The sequence below is a fragment of the Homalodisca vitripennis genome, unplaced genomic scaffold, assembly GCF_021130785.1.
Source record: "Homalodisca vitripennis isolate AUS2020 unplaced genomic scaffold, UT_GWSS_2.1 ScUCBcl_1447;HRSCAF=5089, whole genome shotgun sequence".
Classification (NCBI taxonomy): Eukaryota; Metazoa; Arthropoda; class Insecta; order Hemiptera; family Cicadellidae; genus Homalodisca; species Homalodisca vitripennis.
The window spans coordinates 12,802-37,930 of NW_025777573.1; the positions used below are offsets into that span (position 1 = coordinate 12,802).

General features: G+C 34.5%; 1 protein-coding gene across 1 annotated transcript in view; it reads right to left on the bottom strand.

Moving 5' to 3' along the window:
* LOC124371447 (ubiquitin domain-containing protein UBFD1-like) overlaps positions 1-22,427 on the bottom strand; it is a 31,530-nt gene extending 9,103 nt beyond the window's left edge. The window contains exons 1-4 of the mRNA XM_046829776.1: positions 22,239-22,427; positions 11,995-12,237; positions 10,395-10,546; positions 521-646 (exon numbers count right to left, since the gene is read on the bottom strand). Of these exons, the coding sequence (XP_046685732.1) occupies positions 521-646; positions 10,395-10,546; positions 11,995-12,237; positions 22,239-22,251 (534 nt within the window). The 5' untranslated portion in view covers positions 22,252-22,427. The remainder of the gene's footprint in view (positions 1-520; positions 647-10,394; positions 10,547-11,994; positions 12,238-22,238) is intronic.
* Positions 22,428-25,129: the final 2,702 nt, after the last annotated feature.

Consider the following 25,129-nt stretch of genomic DNA (forward strand, 5'->3'; position numbering starts at 1 on the left):
ACTGTTACATAAATCAACAAAAATGCATTGTACCAAACGCTAAAATATATTGTCAAACTATGGACTAATGTCAGTGGCAATTTTAAGGAAATCCATAATTTACCATTTCATCTTAACTAATCAGAATTAATGAAAATTTGACTACCATAAGCTGGGTTGATAATTAGATCTCTGAAAGAACCATATTAAAATGATGCATTGATTCGCATCGCTACCCACTACAGTACAGTGAATCCCTAAACTATTAATTAACCTGTCTAATTTTCGTCGTTTTCATTTGGTCCGAGACCTAGGAACCAACTATTGTGATTTTCTTATCTGTTTTCCCACACATACCTCTGAGATATGACATATATATCCGATGAAACCAAAAGCTGATCCATTCAATAAATCAATTTCTATCAATAACAATACCTTGATACTACTAAGCATTGAATGGAATAAGCACACCTATAAAAAAACTATTGTTGCACGATGTTGTTGACGTTACTGTTCATCTTTTAAAATACTAATAACTTACTTTGGTATCTTTGATGCCAGGCATCACATCGTCTGGCACACCTTTGTCTAAAACTTTCCTGTGCATTTTTTGTTTGCAGAACGGTTCTTTTGTGGAGCTAGTGTTGGTCTTCTCATCTGCTACATCCTGCAACATTGTTCAACCATCACTGTTAGTTCTAAAAATATCACATTAAATTGATATTAATAACAAATACAGAAAAAATTGTTGCTTTGGTTGTTAGAGGCGTTGCCATATTACCTAGTCTGCGATTTCATACATGGATGGTGGGGTGGCAATCAAATTGAGATTTTTTTAAAAAGGGCATTATGGCATTGTATTCAATTTAACTATATAAGGCATGAATTTAAGGTAAGCACCGTTTTGCAATTCCACCATTACAGCGCTGAGGCCGGCAATCGGTGCATACACGCTGTTTACCGCCATCTGTCGGCAACCACAGCCACCAGTATGGGTCATTTTGATAGTGTTTAAGGTTGTTTGCGAGAGTTTAAATGCCTCCTCAAATCAAAAATACTACAAACTGTGAAATACATTCGATGTGATCCGTTTTCTTGACACTAAAGGTATAAAAGCAGCAGACACTCATCATCAGTTCTGTAAAGTAATTATGAGTGATGGATGGTACGAAAACGGGTGAGAGCTTTTAAAGATGGTCGCACAAACGTGAATGACGAGGAATGAAGTGAAGAGCCTTCAACCGTTATTGATAACTTGGTGCAACACCTTTTTAGGAAAAGTGGAAGAGATGAGACGCTTTACCATTTCATGTGATTTATGAAATTGGCGTACAACTGCAATGCTCGTGTTATCACGTTCCACCAACTGCTTCGCTACACAACGCCTGATAGCTATATAAGATGATACATATTAGCCTCTGTAATGTTCATTTGAATTACTACAAATCCAATAGTGCTGTTTAATTGCTACTACATACTGACGGTGAACTAAGGAACTATCACAAAAGTCGTATGGTTATGTTTTACCTGGACATTAGAAATAAAACATTATTGTTTTCTAGTACTTTTTTCAATTGGAATTTTGAAGTTGCTATTGCAAGATTGTTTTATTTTATATTTTGATTGTTGTTTAGTCTGTATGGCCGGATTAGTTGTAATAATGATTAAGACGTTTTATTAATTTTAGATTTGTCAGGATGTTTTGTTGTGAGTTAGGCATTCAGCAGTGTAACGTTTCTAAGAATGAAGGTTAGGGGGAATGCAGACTCCATTTATCAACCATGATCTGACAGAATGAATCAGGAGATTTTAACAGCAGTCAGGTAAATGAAGATATTGCTATAGATGATCACGGTGTGCGAAAAACACATTCCATTTATGCTTACTGTGGAGCAGCTCTACACATGGCAAATGTACCCGGCAGTAGCCTATAACAACACCGCTGTAAACTCTGCACTTAAAGGATTAACACGTTCATGACGACGGCTTATTTAAGACAAAAATATCAAGATGGCCGACCATCTACAGTCACAGTGAAATTAACTCTTAAGAAAAGTGTGTATTTAAGTGGTAATAATCCAACAAAATATTATTTACTTGTGCACAATACTTACCTTGGATCACATGTAAGTTAATAAGCTAACATGCCTTCATGAAGGCTTTAAAACACTATCAAGAAACTAAAAGTTTAATATTGAACTCTAACAAAAGCAAGTAAATGATTAAGATCAAGTCTTTAAAAATTCAATAACTTTACTCCACACAACTTACATTAATCACTCTAATTTACTATTTATATAAAAAAATCCTCTCTGCAAAAAAAAATATAAGTATGTTAAAAAGTATTTAATTGATAACAATTGTAGTGAAGAACAGCTCTATCATTGAGCGACCTACTTAGCAAGACAAACATCAATCACCCAACTCAGCAACAACTGGCACTTCTGCAATGTCAACAACACTGACCTCAGGTAATGCTGACAGAAACACTCATGTAAACACTCTCAGTTAAGGCACTGATCTAGCATCTGACAGACTACTGAAAACTCAGAATTTTTTTAAATACATCTGACATTGTTGTATATCATCATTAATATACAGCCAACCACAAACACTCATTGAAATTTAACAAGAGGAGACTGACAAACCTCTATATAAAAAACAGTTCCCATTGCAATTTATGACTTAAAAAAATAACAAATTTTAACACAGAGGAGCCTGCCAAACCTCGTAATAAAAAAACAGTAAATTTCAAACCTCTGACACTAAAATACCATAACACAGAGGAGCCTGCCAAAACCTCGTAATAAAAAAAACAGTCCATAACAACACAGAGAAGTCTGCTAAATTTCGCTATAAAAAAAAGTGTTTCTTTACCCTGGGCATACATATAATTTTAAAAACAAAAAAATCCTCAGATTTACTACACAGAAACCGGAACAAACTCAACAAAATGTCAAAAATATCCTTGCGGAATCTGTGATATTGGTGGTGTTAAATACCAAGGCATTCAATGCACCAGAAACCTGTGAAAGGTGGTTTCATGCAAAGTGTCTTGCATGGAGTTCTAAAAAGTTCAAAAACCTCACAGACAATGACATAAACACCTGGTCTTGTGACAGCTGCAAACCAAATGACAATGCTGTAAATATTGAAAACCTAAAATCAAAGATCCAAGATTTGTCATCAAGGAGAATTTCGACCCAGATGAATCTCTGACTCTAGCTGCGGAATTAGGTAATGCGTTATTATCAGAAAATAATAACCTTAAACAACAAATTCATGAAATTTAAACTTGAAAAATCCCAACACGAACTTGCATTAGAAGACAAACTTAACCTGGCAGAAGAGATTATAAATGACCTCAAAGGTAAAAACCAAAATCTACACACATGAAATAAAATCTCTGCAGAACAAACTTGAAATTGAACGAGTACTGAGGGAAGAATTCATTAAACAAGTAGAGACCGAAAGTAACAGCCAAACGAGACGGATATATAAAAGATATGTCATCCCTGAACACTGCCTTAAAAAAACAAAATAAAAAATATAGAGCAGTAAAAAACTGCATATAAACACTGAATTAGACGACCTGAAGCTAAAAAAACACAGCCCAAAAAGAAAAAATTGATCTCTTAAGCCACACCCTTGAAAGGGCAAAACAAGAAAAAACCAATAACCTCAAGCATAAGCTGTTGGAATATGATGACACAATTAAAACTGTACATAAAAAAAGTTCTAGTGAACCTCGAACCTCATCCAGCTCCTGACTACCTACCATCGCCTAAACCGCAATTGCCTGGACCAACACCAACATCATGCACCTCAGAGAACCTGACAGAAACAAACTAAGCAACACCATACACAGGAGAGCAAAAATCAACCAGCCACTTAACAATCCCCAAGTTCACAAAACACCGCAACTTATTTCACAGGAAATTCCACAGACCTCAAAACTTCAAAAAACCTCTTGTCCAGAGGGAGGAAACCTCCAGTTAGATGGCGAAAAAACATCTTTAGTATCTCTCTCCAAGTTGCAAAGAACAGAAGAACAAGGTTGCACATGCGCAGTAGGCAATGAACCACAGTCTGCCCAGCAAAACCACACCATGAAAAAAACATAAATTCTTGATAAAAAAGAGCTCAACGGAATATTCAAGGTTGCGAAAACCCCCCCGCACACTGCCACAAAACTCGGACCATCCGAAACAATTCAAGAATTCTTTGATAAAAATGCTAGGCGCATAAACTCTACAACTTTAGAGGAAACCAAACTCATAAAAACAGCAGAACACCAAACACAAGACATTTTTTTAGAAATGAACTCAAAGGGAAGGGCCAAAGAAAACAAAACAAACTCAAGCACAGATTAACAATACTTCACCAAAACGTCCAAGAAGTCTCTAATAAAATTAACAGATTAATTCATTTTTATAGAGTCTACAAACCCAAAACCAAATGTTGTAATCCTCAGTGAACATGGACTTAAAACACATCAAATTGAAAATGTTGAATTAATACCGGGATACTGCCTCAAAGCACATTATAGCAGGGAACATCACAGAAAGGGAGGCGTGGCAATATTGGTGGAAGAACACCTAGTAAAGGATACAGAAAAGATAGAAACAAACGTTTTGTATTGTCAAGAACTGCTCTGTGAAATGGCTATGATACAAATAACCCTAAAAAGAACATGCCTTAACATCATGGGCATATACAGGCCACCTGATGCAGACGTTGCCGAGGCACTAAAACAAACTCTCAATTGCCATTGAAGAAACCAAAATAGAGAACTCTCCCTTAATCATTATGGGAGACATAAACATAGATATCTCAACCCAGACAGGAAAACCATTAAACTAAATGAAACACTTGCTTTGCACAACATCCGCAGATTAAATCTACCAGCTACAAGGATAACTCAACATTCAAGAACATCAATCGATTGTATTTGCACCAATATCCCTGATGATGAAACTACAAAAAGCATAGTAATAGAGGGAAGAATCTCTGATCACACCGCACAACTCCACACACTCTACACAGAAAACACCAGCTCAAAAAACCAACCATGGTGTGTAGAGCCCTCAAGAGAAGAAATTTAAACCAACTGAAACTCCTTCTTTCAAATGAATCATGGGAGAACCTGACTGAAGCCTCAACGGTCGAAGAGGCATACAACATTTTCAATAAAACCTTAACACAGGCTCTAAACACTGCATGCCCTTAAAAAGAAAATTAGACCTAAAAAAAAGTACAAGCCAAGCACTTTATTGATGAAGAAGCAATCAGGCTCAAAAGAGACTATTTAACATCTCAAAGTCGATTTGAAGTGACAGGAAATCAAAATGATAAAAGCAGAGGCAAACTTAAAGAAAAAGAGCTACGATCAAAGATTGAAATTCTTGAGACAGCAAGCAACCACCAACTATATAACCAGAGCTGAAAACAAGTCAAAGGCTGTATGGGAGGTGATAAACAATGCTCGAAACAAAAGAAAAGCCCATCAGAGCTCAAACTCCACATAAATGGTGAAATAATAACAAGTACAAAAATAATAGCAAAACCAATTTAACACATATTTTGTAAATGTAGCAGAGGAGAACTCTGGAAAAAATCCCAGCTTTCGAGAGGAAACCAATACATCCCGCAACCCATGAACCGAACTGAAAATCTCAATATCATTACAGACACAAGCACTAAAGAGGTTCAGGGCCACTATCACTGAAATGAAAACTAAGAATTCAGCCGGCATTGATGAGATATCCACAAAAATACTGAAGCACTGTGCAGATGAACTCACATCTCCCCCTTACCGTTATTTTCAACAGATCATTCCGAGAAGGGAGGTTTCCCTCAGAACTAAAGGTCTCAAAAAATCTACCCAAAATTCAAAAAATGGTGAAAAAACACAAATTAGCAATTACAGGCCCATTTCCCTTATCTCAACATTTTCAAAAGTGTGTGAAAAAATTGTCCTAAAGAGACTTCTAGACCACTGTGCTAGAAACAACTTGCTTACCGACAAACCAGCATGGCTTCTCTACAGGAAAATCAACCACCACAGCAATAATAAAGCTAATTGAAACAGTAGTAGACAACTTAGAAGCAGGAAAAACAGAAGCATAACAACCGCTATACTACTTGACTTGAGTAAGGCCTTCGACTGCCTCAGTCACAGTCTTATCATGAATAAATTAGGACATCCTGGGAGTGAGTGTACACTGCAAAAAAATGGTTTTTTTAAAAGCTACTTAGAGGGACGACAACAACTCGTTGAACTGAAACATACACACAGAGGAATCACAGAAGAAATAAGATCAACGCCTCTTCCAGTTCAAAGAGGCGTGCCTCAAGGATCGGTTCTAGGACAGCACTCTTCATCTTGTTTGTAAATGACTTGCCTCACTATGTGGGAGAATTTTGCCTACTCTCATGTACGCGGATGATACAACCCTGCTACTTAAAGGACAAACCGCAGACGACCTGGCAGTATCATCCTACGTTGCCCTCAACATGGCATACCAATATTGCAATGGGAATGATCTGGTAGCAAACCCGACTAAAACCAGCCAGATAGCATTTGGAGAAAGAAGCGACCGAAGTTCAAAACCATCCCAGATGTACGCTTGGAGACACATGTTAAGTTCTTAGGCTTGACTATAGATGAAAACATCTCTTGGACCCCACACATAGACAATCTGAGTAAAGACTAAATACTTAGCCTATACATGATAAAACAAATAATATCTCTGAGCAAACTTAGAAACAGCTAAAACAGCTTATTTTTCTCTATTTGAATCACACGTAAGATATGGTCTTTCTGTATGGGGTGGTACATCAAAACTCAACCTAAAAAGAATCCTGACACTCCAAAAGAAATGTATTAGGGCCCTTGCGGCCTACACCACCTGGATAGCTGCAGAGATGCATTCAGAGCACAGAAAATCATGACTGTTGTCTCACTCTACATCCAAGAGGTAGTGAATGTATGTAGATGGAAAAGATCTGCCGAGGAACAAGGACACTCACCATCACAACACCAGAAACGGTGAGCTTTACATCCTGCCAGCACACCACCTAAAGCTATTTGAAACTAAACCATCCTACATCGGCAGAAAACTTCACAATTCACTGCCTCAAGAAATGCACACCAAGAGAGGGAACCTCGCTGAGGTCGGCACTAAAAGCATGGCTCTTGGACCGACCATTTTTACAAACTCGAAGAATTCTACAGTGAAACTCTTATCTAAAACTGCTTGAAGACTCAAAACTCACATTATTGTAAAAGACACTATTTGTAATCTCAATGATTGTAAATAAAGTTGATTCTGATTCTGATTCTGATTCTGAAGACTTTTTTATTTGTCCTTAAATTTTTCAATAATGACAAAAAACCAGGATGTTTTTTTATGTTAAATGTCTAAGTATAAAGAGAAATGTATGTAGGTTTTTGCAATTTTGCACAAAAATTGATTTCAATATGTTTTTTCAAAATTAATTTACCTTAAAAATTAAGCAATCATGCACCCGATGGGATACATGATAGCCTAAGGTATTTGAGCGCGGGATCACACTTAACAAATCACCAAGACAGGCAAACAATAAAAACCCAACAATGAAATGTATAGCAATGTGCACCCCATCAGGCGCATGACACGCTTTACAAAAGCCCGGTGTGTACCCAATCGGGTCCACAACAGCATTTGTGAAAGATTGCATGTACCTTATGGGATACATGTCGTTGAGATTGTGTTAAAGGACCTGTGTTAAAGTTTGCCCTTGACTATAAGTGCCAGCATTATCATCATTACAAAATAAATTTTATATGTTTTTTTCACCATTAATCCAGAGATTTTCTACCACTAATACCCATAAAAAGTACAATAAGTTACAGTTCAGGACTGTAACTGTGGAAACTTCTCTGTGCAATTAACGCATTAACTACCCATTAAAATTCAAGTATATTTACTCTCATATAATCATTTTGTGGGTGCTTAGGGTTAATTAAAAATAATTAACGACTACATAACATGTTAAAATTGTATTTTACTATCTTATATTTTTATGTATTTAGTTGTCTAGCAACAACTGCATTTATACCAGATCTACTACTGAAAATAAAATTATGTGGATTATTAGCTTGCCTTGGCCACTCCCAAGTTTGAAGGTTAGGCCTTGTCACATAATTTTCTTTATCACAACTTTCACTCAAAATTTCCTCATCAAAGTTACCATCACTCACTTCATTTTGTCTTTCATAGCATATGTTCTCCACAAAGTTACTACAAATCTCAAAAAAGAACGATGACATTTTACCGTGACGTAATTTGAGGCGGCAACTAATGAAAACAAACAATCAACTGATAAAACGGTAAACAACAATCAATTTGAGAGTCGATCAACTTCAAATTCGAACATTTTAACAGACCATTGATATAACTGTATAAACAAATGCCAAAATAATCGATATCGGAAATATTTTTTGACTCCTATTACGAACTTAGCGTGATAGACAGCGTTCGTCATCATTGATGACGGGCTATATATTTCATTGATAGGCAATGGGTTAATTTAACCCTTTTACTGCCGGCCATTTTTTTATTGTACCAGTCAAAATTGCCAAGGAGGAAAATCGCTGCTGTGCATTCATTTACAAAAAATGTTGTATCTTTTTTTATTTTTCATTAGATTTGCATGAATTTTTATTTTATTTACTCGTATTTAAATGCTGTTTTTTAAATAATAAAAAGACATTTTAATTTGAAACAAACGCATTATTTAATTTTAAAAATGATGTAAATAAAAAATAAATAAAAAAATAAAAATTGTGTTTGGCATCTGTAATTTATTTTTAAAATTATGCTAAAATTATGAGCATGATATCATTATAAACTAGAGCAATTGCTTAGAACTTATACCAAATTTGAAGGTGCTACCTTGAAACATAGCTGCACTATGAGGATTTTCCCAAAACTGGTAGGGCCTCCTATAGGCCTACCAGTGGAAATTGAAGGTAAACTTATCTGTGCCACATCCCCCTCACTTTCTAATAACTCCCCATTATCTGATGGTAAGATACAGTCAGGATCGTCATCAGTGTCATCCACATCACTTTGATTGTCATCAATAGCCCTAACAATAATATCATATTCGTTCTCGGCATCTGAATCTGACAAATTCTGAAGGAAATCGTCACTCAGTTCGTCTTGCACTTAATTATTGTTCCCTCCCTCACTCACAGGTGAGTTAGATGTAACTCTTTTACTCATTTTATCCTTGATCAACAAAAGTAACACTTCAAAAAACTTTCGATAACATTGTAAACAACAACAATGAACGAAGATTTCAGTAACATAACCCGATCAACTGGTTTTGACAGCTGTCTAGGTAGTTCGTCAATTCTAGTCAAAGACGACGAAAATAGAAATCCAAAATTCTTCAAATGGCTTCTTTCATTATCCTTTGCTCCTAAACAACCAAAATACCGAATATTTTGGCATTTGAACATAACAGTAGCCAGTAACGATAAAAAAAACAGACGTCCGACATATCGGACGTCGGCAGTAAAAGGGTTAATACACCACAGTCCGGAAACTCTTCATTGGCTAAATGTGATGAGAAGTCCAGTTTATTTTTATTACCTATGGTGAAAAATTAATGTACTCTCATTGCCTTGAGAGGAGTACTAGTAAGTAAATGGAACTGTCACCCGTGAAACCTATCCATAATCTCAAACATCCATCCCCCCTTAATACTTTCTTCAATATTTGACTATTACAGTCCTCGTAGGCTTCCTGTTGTAATTTTCCCCCATCAGACTGAACTTCAATAATGCCACATTACATTTCAATTAATTTCTTGTTGTCAGCTTCTCATAAATCATGGGAAAACACGGACCCAAGTCAGATTATAATCCATTTGGTGCATAATTGGACCCAGCAAGAAATGGTGAGTAGCTACTTTGTATCTGTTTTCCCTCACACCTTCTGCAAATAGACAACGTGGTTGGAGTTTATTGTGCTCACATAAGATCCACATAAGATCAATCATAAATTCTGAAGCATTTGAAAATCTAGTTAAGATAAAAGATAATCTCAAATGTTCCAGCTACATCCATTCTCACATGTTTATTATCAACCTTGAGATCTAATGACCTTTCGTTTCTTCCTGCCAATCCTCTATAGTGTACATTTGGGTTTTCCAAGACCAAGCACTCTGGTTTCCTAGTAAACCCACTTTCCAATCATTCCATTGGGAATGCTAGACAACTATGAAGACAGATGGTTTGGATAATATTTGGTAAGCACCAAAATCCAAGAAATACAATTTCTCTGAATATAAACTTTTATTAATGTATTTCTACATAAAGATTTAGTTTTATATCGAGAAATATAACATGCTTGGCTACAAACCTGTGTGCTGGGTGTTGAGACGGCAAGAACGTCGTTCAGTTTAGATCCTACTACCATGACCTTCGCACCTTTCATGACTCCAAGCTCCCGTAAAGTCCTCTCGTCTTTGGCCAGACCTTTGATCATAACCTTCTGGAGAGAGTAGGGGATTCCTGCACATAAAATGTTTGAAAACAAACCTGAAAACTGGAAATTGAAAATACAAAAATATTATTTAGTTTAGAGTCTACATTTACATTTTCTTAGGAGAGTGGTTTATAAGTGCATGAAAAGTCCAAACAAAGGAGTGGCATCGGTGGTGATTACATTGCTTATATTTGGTCAGTATTATCTCTTTAGTGAACACCTATTAATTTTGAACAATGGTTTTTGAATCATATAAGATCAATTCAATGAACGAGAACTTAGTATGTTTATAAATCCCCAGAGGGTTCACTTTTGGCTGGTTTATACCTTTCAGTTTTTTCAAGAACTGATGTCACTTAAATCTGGGCAACCTTATAGATGTCCAGGAGCAGCACATCACTAACTGCAAATGTCAAGATTCTGGGGCACAAGGGTAATTCGATTTCATTTTTTCTACTGTGAGAGATGACTGAGTTGCTAGGGTTCGTTCCGTAAGAGCCAAAGGTTCTTGTCAGCCTAGACATAAGGGTGTGCCACACTCTGCCTGCTTTGACTGAAGATGCTGGTTCAGAGCTGGCTTTCCCTTGGCCCGAGGGGACATGACTTGAGATTAGTGCCCAAAATTTTTCCTCATGAATCTCGACAGGAGGCGGCCCCTAACCCCAACCTTACCCATCCATAATATCCCGTCATTCCGGAGGCAGCACAAATGTTGCTTGTAGTTTTATAGAACTAGGTGAAATTTTGTAAGCTTCTTGTCCTAAGACAACGAAAAATAACATTTTGATGAAACTTAATTGTCTAAAAGCCATATCGAGGAGCAAATCATTTCAGGAGACTAGTAAGATGCTTGTTAACTCTTTGACTGGTAACTTGGACAGTCACGCGAGAGTGAAATCTGCTACATGACTAAACAAGATTTTTTTTCTAAATTTAGTGAAGAGTTGTAGAAACACTTTTACACAGTTTCCATTGTGTCTAAGACAGTGCAAAAACTTGTATTCCTTTATTTTTTTCAGTTAAGTTAAAACTTAAAAGTGAAGCCAAAACTTCTTGACGTCTCTTGAAGTTACCACTTTAAAAATAATTGAACAAATCCATAATGTGTTGATACATATTAGAAAGTGAGATTGCATGTGCTGTGAACATCGTGAGCAAGCGTGTTTTAATTATTTAAACATGACAAAGCTCTCTGAAAGATGGATGCTCACAAGAATTGCTCAAAACGAAAATGTCACACATTCAAAAGAAAATTTGCAGCTGTTTGTCACTATGGACGAAGTTTGATGCACTACTACACATTCGAAACAAAACAAAAACGAGTTTCCAGGTACAGTGCACAAAGTTAAACTACTCCACCACCCAGAAAGGAACTATTTGTCAGATACATGAAATAGCCACTGATTTAAAAAACATTTTTACTGGAATATACAATATATTTCAGTCCCCTTTGAAAGCCAAGAGCTAGACTCACCTATAACATCTTCCAGATGTTTCTTTAACTGCCCTACATTGTCATCGAGTGGAAACTGTACATCATACTTATTCTTATTATAGATCACAGTAAAGTCAATAGTTTCCGACGTTGGCAGGTTAGTTTCCAGTTTCAGGGGTTCGATCGCAACCTCTTGAGCACCAGTTTTTATCACATATTCACCTCCAGACGCATTCTTCTGTTTCTCACTCACATCGTCTTTTGTTTCTCCAGTGTCGCCAGCTGTAAAACACATATCACTTCAACTAATTTTTAGGCACTCAGGATCCATTACATTAATTTTATTTGCTATAAAATTTAATCTCCATTTTACCATACAAATGTAATTTGTAACTTTACGAGTTCCCCCATAATCAAACGGGACAGTAAGGATGTCACGTCACACAGAAATTCCAATACATCCTTAACGTTGAACAATCTCAAAATATGACTTGTAAATAGCTGCATCTCATGTCACCAATCCCACCCAAAATACAGAAAACTGTGAAATGCCAGTCCACAGAACAGCTTAAGTATATTAAGAAAAACATGTATGGATTAAAGGTACTCAACAATCTACGATTATAAATCACATACCAACTACAGACAAGGCTAAAAGACAATTATCTTTGCACTCTATGACAATTATTCTAAAGATTCAACTAGCTCAATAATTAATTACCATACAGTCTTAAAACGTAATTAACATTCAAAGTGGCAATTCAAAACTGCTGTGGTGCCAGGTCATTTTTGGGTGATTTTTACTATTTCTTATAAATGGTTTGAAAATGCAAAAAAAATACGTGAACAACTAATTTAGTTACCGTAATTCTCCAAAAACATTATAAATAAACATTTTATAACTAATACGCTATAAAGGAACGCTATTATTACAAATTATTATACCACAAACTATAATATTGCGTGTGACTAAAATATGGAAAATGTACATTAGCTTAGTCTTTGTTTACAGCGGCCTATGGATATTTTATGAATATTTGCTATAAAATTCCAAAATAATTTCTAAAACACTCTCTATAATACTTACTGTACAAGGGTATAATAATAGCAACAATTATATTTAATACCATATATTATTTTTTATATTTTATATTTATATAATATGTATTATAATATTAGTGTCTTATTTTGGAACCACAACAACCTCGATAAACATTACTACACCACATTGGAAGAATGACGTAAACGAACAAGATAGCAAAACGTCCACTTTTGATAACAAATGATTTCCGATCACGTGATACTCAGCTACAGGAAAAACAAAGATGATTAAGAGAACTCTCTGGAATAAGAGCGACTCTTTGTGAATAATTGTGATTGTGTAGTATTAATAATAAGTATCAAACCAGGCATACGTCGAATCTACTGAAAATAGGCGATGCCACTATGGAAACAGTAAAACCTCCTAACTATCAGAGTTAAATTATATCAACCCTTAAATGATGAGGTGATTTAGGCATATTGATCGGAGGTTAACATTGATCAACATGGGTAGAAATACAATTCCCAGGTACACAAATTATAACAGTGCACTTCTAGACAGGGTAACCAATATAGCAAAATGTTGGGTTGATTCCTATTAAACAATAAAACTTGAATATACAGGTTAACGAGATGTGTGTTTATTGCGTACAATTTATTGACTGTTCAAAATATTACAAAATAAACAAACAAATTGTCTTACTAATAACAACCATAATTGCTGGACACCGAACCATGTGGAACTATTGCCACAGGCTCTTCTAAGTATCATAATATTATTTTAATTTCATTGTTACTAAATTTGAATGCATTATATTGTTTCAAAGTTGTAATAAGTATTTTAAGTGGCAATAGTTAGGCTTTGATTTTTTCGATCTTTATTTTCAACTTAAGAGTTTGTGGAAATATCCATTTTGAGAGAAGCAATTTAAAATAAAAATTTCCACTTTTTTAAGTGCTAAAAAGTTTAAAACTAATTGATTCTGAACCGGAATGTAAAAATCTGTAAAACATTTTAACACAACTAAGCTATAAATTTATAAATGATTCAGCTAAACAAGGAGAGCCACATTGAGAGCATTAGCTTGCAGTAAACTTGAAATTCTCAGACAATTACTGTTCAAGTTTGGCACAGCTGGCATTAGTCAAGGTCACTCAGCTGTTATCAACTCAATCAATCTCACTGAGATCTGATATTATTATTCCTACTTCAACTATTATGCCCATATTAGTAATGCATAGTCTACTAGTCTAATGTATTTTTTGAACTAAAAAAGGAATAATGGAATCTTAAATGCTATATTATACAGAAAATTATTTTACTACTGTTATTTGTATTTAGAATGTTAAATGTTATAAAAAAAATATTGTAATAGATACTGATATTTGTATCAAAACAAACTGTTGTCATATCACTGCTAAATTTATTATAATTAGAGACATGTATTTATCACTCTTTTTTAAAGTATAAAATAAACCACATAACTCTACATCCTTGAAATGTTACATTTTCAAAATTGTAACCAGATTTTCACACTTTGCAAGCTCAAATTTTAAAATCCTCACACATACAAGATTTGTTCTAATTTTTCATTGTTCTTGCTCAGGAGATATAGATTAGGATTATGTTGAATAATATAATTAATATGAACTTTAACATTTTTTTATGTAACATAAATGAAGTTTGTTTGGAAATTTGAAGTAAAAATTCTTTTTCTACCATTATTTTAAAATTGAAGATATATTTTGAAGAAAATTCAAAATATGTCAGAGTTGCCTAACTTCTTAATGAATACAGTGATATAAATAATGTTGTAAATATGTGGAAGAAACTTTCCCTAAGAATTATTTATGAAATATGTGTAACGGTAAAATTAGAACCCTTTTTCCGTTTTATTTTAATAACTACGAACATAATATTGCATCTAGGTGAGTGAAATCTCAGTATTTGTAGTTATGAAACCTCCTTTTTCAATTAGTACCAAAATAAACAGACTTTCCATTCAGAAAATTTATAATATTTTGAGAAAAATGTCAATACGTCACATGTTGATGTGGTATCCTAGTACCGTAACCATTAACACACAAGTGTCAATGCCACAGATCTAGGGTTAACATGCCACAGGATGGGGGCCATGTAACTAGCAAGTCAAAGTAGTATGCTGCAGGCCCAGCTCTGGTAGATGGTATAGAAAAAAAATACATTTATTTTTAATGTAACTTTTTATGGTAAAGATGAAGGAAAGCATAGACTGAATGAGTTGATCATCTGAATACCACAAGAAAAAAACAAAATGTTTATTTTAGCTTTAGCATTTAAAGAAATTGAAAATAATAGAAGTAGCCTAAACGTAATATACAGTTTTTAAAATTCTCGCAAATAATTGTTTTTTTCCTACTTAGGAAAACACTTCAAACTAGGCAAGCATAACATGAATGTAGACAGAGGTTGTTACGAGACCACCCACTACCAAGGACATAATGGTGACAGTCTTCTCTGAGGTTCATTCTAACTTGATGATCCATAAGAAGGCTACAATCCACTTGACAAACAGCCGAACACTTGCTCTTTGATTGTCCTTCAATAGCAAGGGAGCGGTATGCCATCTTTGGTAGTTTGGACAAGTGTGGTGAATTTCCCCAGTAGGACCTGATAGGTTGTTTTCAGCGGTTTGTGGAACTGCTGAAATCATAGACTGGTAGGCCTCATGGTGTGCGCAAAAGACCCTTGAGGCTTAAGTGCATGGCAATAGGCCGCCCCATAGAAGGAGGAGAAGAAGAACTAGAGGAATGACTACACTATTCAGCGTTAAATCATTGTCAGACAACTCGATAAAGAGACTGTTACTACTCTTTGGGTCTGTATACCGTTAGCTGATGCGATTTAACAGATTTACATGTCTGACAGTTGGTTTTAAGTGTGTCTTGAGATAAAATTAATATTTTTAACCCTTTTGACACCTTTCTATTTCAACCGCCATCAAAATTAACGAGACTGAGAATATATTTTTACTCAAGAAAGATTTCAATAAAATCAACCGTGTGGTTTATACAATGCATATTGGCTCTCAGCTTCTATACTGTAATGCTCTAATATCGTAACAACAGAATAAGGTATTATTTTTACAACTAAAAGTAGGCTATCAGCATTTTGTTCAACTTGGGGCCAATTGAGTGAAATTTCAACTATTCAAATGTTTAAGCCACCTAAAATTGAACTTTATGTAATAAAATTCTATAAATTACTGATGACGGATAATAGAAAATTTACGACATTGTAGCATCTGTCATTGTATACGTTAAAAAAGCGATTACACAATCACTATCTATTAAGTGTTTTTATCTTTCCTCTTCTTCTATGCATAACCAAAGATATAATGTTATGCATTCACAAAATTTAACAGTCAACATAATACGGTGATGCTAAAGGTATAATTCGATTTGTTGATTTTTTTTGGTACAATATGACTCAAGTTTCAATGTGTCTGCAAATGAGTGCAGATGTCAATAATTAAAACAAACTATTTTAGTCTTTATCACGTATGGCAAATGCCCAAAATCTTATATGATTTTATACTAAAATAATGAGCATAAATTTTATATTCAATGTACTAAAATACAGCAAGCCCATGCATTGTAAGATTTTCTTATACTTTGTTTACTCTCATTACTTGCTAACCCTCTAACCACTAATAGCAGATATTACGTCGATTACATCATTTTAATAGTGTCTATGAATAGACCGATTTGCATTATTCACTATTATAACTTATTGTAATACACATACTGTGGGTGAACAACCACATAGTTTATATCATCAGCAACGTGATGAGCAGCTGAATGAGATGTCCTTATTTTATCTATGATGTTTGTCACTGTTCTCATCTTGATGCAAAGGTGTATTTTTACTGATTTACTTGGAAGTAAATTTATATGAAACAGAACAAAGTTTACACCTTTCACCCGAAGCTGCACTTTCGACAGTACTCAACCTCTTATTTCCCTACAAAATTATAAATTAACTGTACTGTGAACCTTCAGCAATCTAATTTCTCTATTCCTCATCAAACTAGCCATCCCCAGTTATTCTCAAAGATACCATAGTTTACTACCACGAAGGATGAGAATTAGAAAAGAGATCTTTGAATCATTAAAGAAGATAAAATTATATAAAATTCTAAGCCAATCATTTAACTCTCTGGTCCCAATCTTTTCATGTTAATTTTCTTGGACTAATTTTCCCAATGAAGGCTACTTACGAAAGTTATAGTTAGGTTAGTTTTTATCATTTAAATTAATGAAAGATGTGGTGTTTTTTATTATTCTTTACATACAAAGAAAGATACAATTACCATTTTTTTGCATTACTTTCAAATTTACTTTTGTACATACCAATAAGACATGAGATTCGCATTAGTAACCAATAAATTGCAATAAGACACGAGATTACACAACCAACCAATAAATTGCAATAAGACGCGATATTACACAACCAACCAATAAATTGCAATAAGACGCGAAATTACACAACCAACCAATAAATTGCAATAAGACGCGAGATTACACTACTAACCAATAAATTGCAATAAGACGCGAGATTACACAACCAACCAATAAATTGCATTAAGACACGAGATTACACTACTAACCAATAAATTGCAATTACGGGTAGAGTACGATAAGGGGCCCGGTTTTTTATATTGAAGAATATAGTCATCGGTACCTAATATTCGCATCTCAAATCCTAGACTATCAATCGATATAAAAGTACCTATAGTCCTCAATAACAATCATATGTTTTAAATTAAAATATGAATTTAATATTTACAGTGATCAAACAAATTATTATAACCAAAATTAGGAAAACTGAAGACGACCATATTTACTCTTTTCACAGTTACAGTTGTTTTTTTTCCCACAAATTTCACATAATGGGTTTTTTGGTACGATTCCAACATGTTGAAGCCAGGAAAAAGCAACGTCATGTAGTTTTATCAAATTGACTGCCATTTTTAATAATCAGAATTACTTATGTAAAATTGAAATATTATCCTACGTGTATTATTTCAGAGTGTGTACAGCTGTTGATATACATTATTTAAGTTAATAGTTCAAAATAATTAATCAGTATCAATTGATTATATCGATGGTTATGATGGTTTGCCAATTTCGATATAAAAAACCGGGTCTGCTTATCGTACCCTACCCAACTGCAATAAGACACGAGATTACACTACTAACCATTAAATTTCAATAAGACTAAACTATATGGTCTATAGGGTTTAAAGCTTAAATTGATAAATAACAAAGTTGTAAAACATTAGATATAGAACTCCTTTTTTGGGCAAAACAACAGGATGCCACGGTTAGTTGAATTTACAATATTTGTTTGTCCTGCCATGCTGTGATTCCCACCTCACAGTTTATTTATTGGTTGGAGATACTCGTGTTCAGACCTGTAAAAGTTAATCTTTAGAGAGGCTGATACTATCTCGAGGGATGTTTTTGATTGTCATCATCTTTCTGCACTGATGGCTAGAGACACACATGTCAACTCAATATAAACATGTAGCCTATTTCCAGTAGTATGTTGCAATAAAAAACCCGTCATTTATTTGAGCCAAAACCTCCCTGAAAAATTGCACAATAGGTGACGTCAGTTACCAATACAAACAATTAGCTGACTAATACGACGATTCATGGCATGATAACATAACACACAGCACAGATGTAGAATGAAGAAATACTGCTCCACAATAATTTAGTTCAATGTTCTATAACTTTGTTGTTTGTGATTTTTACCCCTTTAAATCTTTTATTGTTTTGACGAGGAGGATGTTTGCAATAGGTAGGATAGGCTTGGTTAACACCGTGAACTCATATTTTGCCAGGCTGCAGTATATTAAGTAACCATCAAGAAAATCGAATCATCGATATTCTTGATTACCTAAAACTACTAAAACCAAAATGTCTAACCAAATTACGTTATAGGTATTTCAAATTACAGCATCGTTCGGCTATTTATATACAGTATCTTAAAAAGTATTTATTTAATGATGAAAAAAAAACTATCTAGTATAAGTATATTTATACAATGTAACAAACAAAACCGAGTAACATTTTAGTTACGTTTCACTATTTTAAAGAATAAATGTGTCTGACAACTTGTAACACAAATAACATCTACATCGTCTTTGTATTTGCGGCCATTACTCAAATACCATACATTTTTTACTTTGTTTGAATTCATTTGGAACAATAATGTTGAACCGACTTACGTTAAAAGTTTTTAAGATTGTTGTACTATAGTGAAGCTATATTTTATATGTTAAAGAAATACGGGTATTTAAGATTATAGAAAATAATTATACTTTAACTTACTTATTTTTTTACATCTATATGAGTGTAGCACCAGTTTTTTCTTACTGGGGATCTACACAAGCTACATTATTAAAAAAAGACTTTATTCGACTTAGTTTGAAAATTACATGTCATTATGACGCTCGGACCTTGCTTTCAACCCCAAAAGGAAGTGATATTAGTAAAAATGAGGCCACTCTATCCCTATCTACTACTTGTTATTATGCAATGTAAGTAGGTTTAGATTAAGTTATCCAATATACGTTTCTAGTAGTATCAAAACTAAAAATAACCTTTACAAGCCCTCACGTGACATAGGCTTGAATTTAGGTATTATCTTGAAAGATGTTTTTCTTTATTCCCAGATTGTCCAACTTTTCCGATCTCAGATCACATTGGACAATCTGTTACGTGATCTGAGGTCGGGAAAGTACCAATCAAAATGCCCCTGGCGATCAGTGCGGCGGTGTTTGGTGGAGCCTTTGGTTCCTCCCTGCACTTCTGGTAGAAAAAGGAAAAAATCCTTTGAAATAAAGGGATAATTCCTGAAATAAATTTAAGCTCTGATTGCGTATGCGCTAATATTAACCTTTAATATTTACAATACGTACATATGTACTTTCTAAATTATACAGCCCAATAACAAATAGTAGATATGAACAGAGAGGCCTACTTCTCGATGACATCGCTTGCTTTTGGAAAGTACAAAACAAGAACAGATCGTCATAATGACAAGTAATTTTCACAGTAAGTCAGAATTATTACGTAATATGTTATTACGTTTGTAACCTGTTACTGTGACAGCGTGTTCATAGACAAAATTTTAATTAACACAACACAACGTAACATAGACCAATATTCTAAAACATGTATGAACGGGTTAATTCAAGTTTAACTATAGAACACAATTATTGGGTACTACAAAGTCTTTGTCTATTATTTGTTATTAGGCTACACATACATACGTATTATAAATATAACAAGTTAAAGATAACATTAAAAAATGCTCACATGATCTCAGCTTGAATTTGAGAAGTGAGGGTGGAAAGGTGCCACGGAAGCCCGCAATGATGGCCAGGGGCATTTCTGATCAATATTTTCCTGACCTGAGATCAAGTCCCAGATCGTCCAACTTCTCCGACGTCAGATATGTTGTAAGATTTAGGATGTGATCTAAGATGGGAAAAGTACTGATCGGAAATGCTTCTGACAATCAGTGCTTTTCGGTGGCACCTGGCGCTACCCTGCGCACTGCTAGCAAAAAAATAAAAACATCCCTCAAGATAGTACCCAAATTTAAGCTCAGATCACATAAGTGCTGGTAACGTTTATGTTTAACTTTGCTACTAGGCCTAATAACATATTAATGATAACCTAATCTAAACATTTGCTTGCACGAAATGACGTCGGCTGTTACTGGTTATCAAGTAATCCATAACCAAAAATTGATATTCATACAGCCTATCTGTTTACTGAAACAACAATATGCTGGTAATAAGTTACCACTGAATTACCTATTACCGACACTAATTCTGCAGATCTGTAATGGCAGCAAGGGGTAGGGTACGATAAGCGGAGCCGATGTTTTATATCGAAATTGGTAAACGATATTACTTAATCATAACCATCGATATAACCAATCGATACCGGTTAATTTTTTTGAACAATTAACTTAATCTATCACAACAGCTGTAAACACTTTCAAATAATACACGCAGGAGTATTATTATTATTATACATACGATTACGTGTATATATAACAATAATAATTATTAATATACATACACCTAATAATATATAATCAATAATTATGACATAAACCATATGAATTGTGGGTCATAATTATTTATGAGTTTCCCTGTTTGATCGATTTCGTTCTGGTTCGTTTATTATTTATGCCATTTCTTATTTATTTATGAGTTTTCCTGTATACTCATATTTTAATTTAAAACATGATTGTTATTTAGGGCTATAGATACTTTTGTATGAATTTATAGTCTAGGATTCGAGATGCGAATATTAGGCATCGATGATTATATTCTTTGATATAAAAAAACCGGGTCCGCTTATCGTACCCTACCCGCAGCAAGTGCAGTGGTTATGCACACGTTTTATTTGTGTCATAAACGTTTTTCTTTCGATATAGTAAAAAGTTAGTAAATGTTAACTTATACTGTTTTGTTTTGTTATAATAATTTATAAATACACATGTCCTAGATTGTTTTTTATTCATCATAACATCATTACTTTATATACTCTAATTTTAAATAAACGTAATTCGGTTTAAGTTGTAGTGAGGATTCTTTATTCATGAATATAGATAATTTGATATTAATGATCATTTGAATGTTGGACTCTAATAATACTGCAGCCCATAATTATCCTTCCTAAGTATACCTTTAACCCTTTTTTTATAAATTTAATGTAACTTGACACAGGTATTGTGGATGATATTAAAGGCTGCAAATCATTCAAAAACTGCCTCTGAGAAACAACATGAACTGCCGGGTCAAGTGTTAGTACAATTTAAACTTATAGTTTTAATGCTAAATATTAATAAAATGGATGATAAATAAAGGTATCTCTGGGCTTATTAATTAATGAACAGAGAACACCAAATTATATTAGGACAATAAAGGCCTATTTTCAAACATATTTCGTTCATACTTTAGGCTATATAATTTTTAATTTGATAAGCTCAAAATTAAAGACTACAATAATATTTATTGTTAGTGCCTCATACTTTCAGTTAATTATAAAATTAAGTAGAATCGTTACACAACAAAAATTATAATTATTATTCGTATTTATAGCTTCCAAGATGACAAAGCTCACAGATGATTGGTCTAACCTAAAAGGAACTGTTGCTTCTCAATCATTACCTGGGTTCTCCATGACCAAAATATGTCGAATAACTAAGAATAACTAATGTGAAAGATATATTTTACTTTTTATTTCGTAAAACTTCGCTTTGTAATTTCTTAAATGAGCCCATTATACAATAACATTTCATGAAAACAAACCCTTTGTATTTTATATTCACTGCCACGTAAATAAACACGTATAGTCACTGCCACTTATTGCAGGTAGTGTTTGCTCTATCAAATTCTGCAGAATACTGTAATCAGAGAAATGTTCAGTTTTATATCCTACAAAGTTGAGTGGAATTTTTGCTATCTGCTGCTAACACCACATTCATCTCCATCTGTGCTTACTTTAAGTACGATATCCACGGTACAATATTTATTCAATGTTTGAAGACATAAAGTTGTGGCTCTTAATAAGTTGGGCGGCTGAAATGCAAAGTGGTCTAAGTCATACAAAACCTGTTTCTGAGATAATTGATGTTTTATATTTTTTTGCAATAATTTTGTAATGACTGACTTTAGTTAAACAATTATTTTTTAGTTACTTTTGTACAATAATATTATTTTTTAAAGCATATAACGTTTTTTAGCGTGTTTTTTCCTTAACGCTATAGCCAAAAAACTGACTTAGACCACTTTACCTTAAGTAAGTTTTAATACCAATTTTCGATTTTTCTTTGTCTTTTGTTTCGACCCAAGCGAGAGACACTGATTCAAACTGTACATCTTTCTGAAGAGTTTCCTTGTAGAAAAGGACAAAAGGTTCTTCTCTGATAAATCTGATCCACTGGGTTCTCAGCCAGTTGAATTTTCCTTTATCAACGTTCACTGACCGTTTTAGTTACAGCATCAACTAACTCCGTGGTGGGAATAGAAGTCCTCTCTGTCCATTTTTGTTAAGTGAAAACGGATTCTTACTTCGGCATTTCAGGTTGGCCTCATTCCACTCATTTGGGGAATAAATTACCTGTAGCTTTTTCTGCGCATAGGACTCGATTGAAGCAAAGTCCGTGTCATTTGTAAAAATGAATGGCCACTTACCATGTATTTCAAATCAATTACATCGATAGACGTTTCCATCTGTGTCAACTTTTGCATAGCAAGAGCAAAGTTCCAATTTCTGTTTTGTCCAGTACATGTATCGCTGTACATAACAATATGTTTGCAATTCTTTAGCCCTTGATAGCAAGTGCTTGGTTACGCAGGAACTAATCTCTTGGGAACCACGGGAAGCTTGGGTTTCGTCCCATGTGTACATAAACCCTAACCCATTTTTTTAGTTCGTGACACCCTAAATTGTACAAATACATGTTTCGCTTATAATAAGCTATACCAGTAGTAAGTCTAGGAAATGGTAAAGCTTTTTCTAGGTCAAATGTGAACGCATAATAGTTTGGATCATCTTTTGATTGCTTTGCGTCTTCGTCCTTTGCTGACCTAGCAGCTTCTGCTTTTCTTAAATGCAGTTCATGCATTGCTTTCAAATGTTGTTTTTCCTGCTCATTTTGTAATACGTTCAATTTATTTTTAAACACATCGCATTTTTCCGCAAGTATCTTTTAGAGGGGAATGAAAATGTAAGTTGAACTCAGTGTTAAATGTGCGACGATACACCGCCTCACTGACAGGATCGCCTTTCCCATTACAGTATTCTAAATACGACTTGTACATAGCAGTGATGGTCAAGTGTGATGGTAAATACTTTCTGTTAGGGTTTTGAGTCCTAGTATAATGCGATTGGTACGCAGGAAAAGAGAATATATGTTACCCTAACAACATTCATACGATCAACAGCAATTTTGTTGGCTGGAACATGACAGCCACGTTCGTCCAATCCAGGTGCTTTTCCATCTTTTAGCTTTCTTCAAGGATCGCGTCAATCGACCGTGGCTAATCTGAAAGGTGTCAACAAAATACTGTCTACAAACATTGATGTTGTTGCCATCCACATTATGAATGTAAAAAATGGTTGGACGAGCTCTTGTTTGGGCGGGAACCATCCCTTGGCCGACGACATTTTGGGATTTCTTGCTTAACCAAGCCACACAAATAGGCATTTTGCAATTTGAAAGATCCCAACTTCCAAAAAACTGAAAAAGCATGTTTCCTTGTTTCTTCATCAATGTTATTGTCACATTTCTTTTTGCACAAGCACGGAGTATTTCTAAATAATTTTGCTACAACTGTTTTACCTTTCTCTGTTTTTATAGGACGAACCAGAAATTCCTTTGCTTCTTTCTAATTTGTCGCTTGCTTTCTCTTCTTTGACGTTTTTCGTGTCCTTTTGGGTGGCTCTTCTTGAACAGCAACTGGAATCATTTCATCATGTCCTTCGCCATCACCATCACCAGCAGAATTTTCAGGGTTTCCAGAGTGCCGAGAGTCATCTGTAACAAAAAACACATATTCGTTTATACAGATTGAACTATAGCTGTACGCTCTAAAAAAAGTACCTAGTAATGTGTAGATCTAGGCCCAGCCCGGTACAAGTTTTGAGGTTAGGTTCATAATTATTTATTTTCTTACCTGAACTAAATTCATCAGAAGGTTGGAAGTCATCTGATCCTGAGTACTGAAGAACGCTAGGCTCACTAGGTGTATCATCGTCTTCCATCACCGTGAACTTTATAAAACACAACAATATAATTGGCAAAAGAAAGCAAATGTTTCAAGCCTCAGCTGGTATGACAAGTGAATGAACAAATCGATTTCAGGCAAACTGGTCTAAGTCTGACTTAGACCACTCTGCCGGCCGAATATACAGCTGACATCAGTCAGGCCACAGTATGCTTCTGCGCTCTAGCGGATTTTTAGGCGAACTACGACTTGGGTCTCTCTGCCATAAAATGAAATCAGCTGCTGGCAATCCAAATATGACCATAACTCAAAATGACAAATCAAGTTAC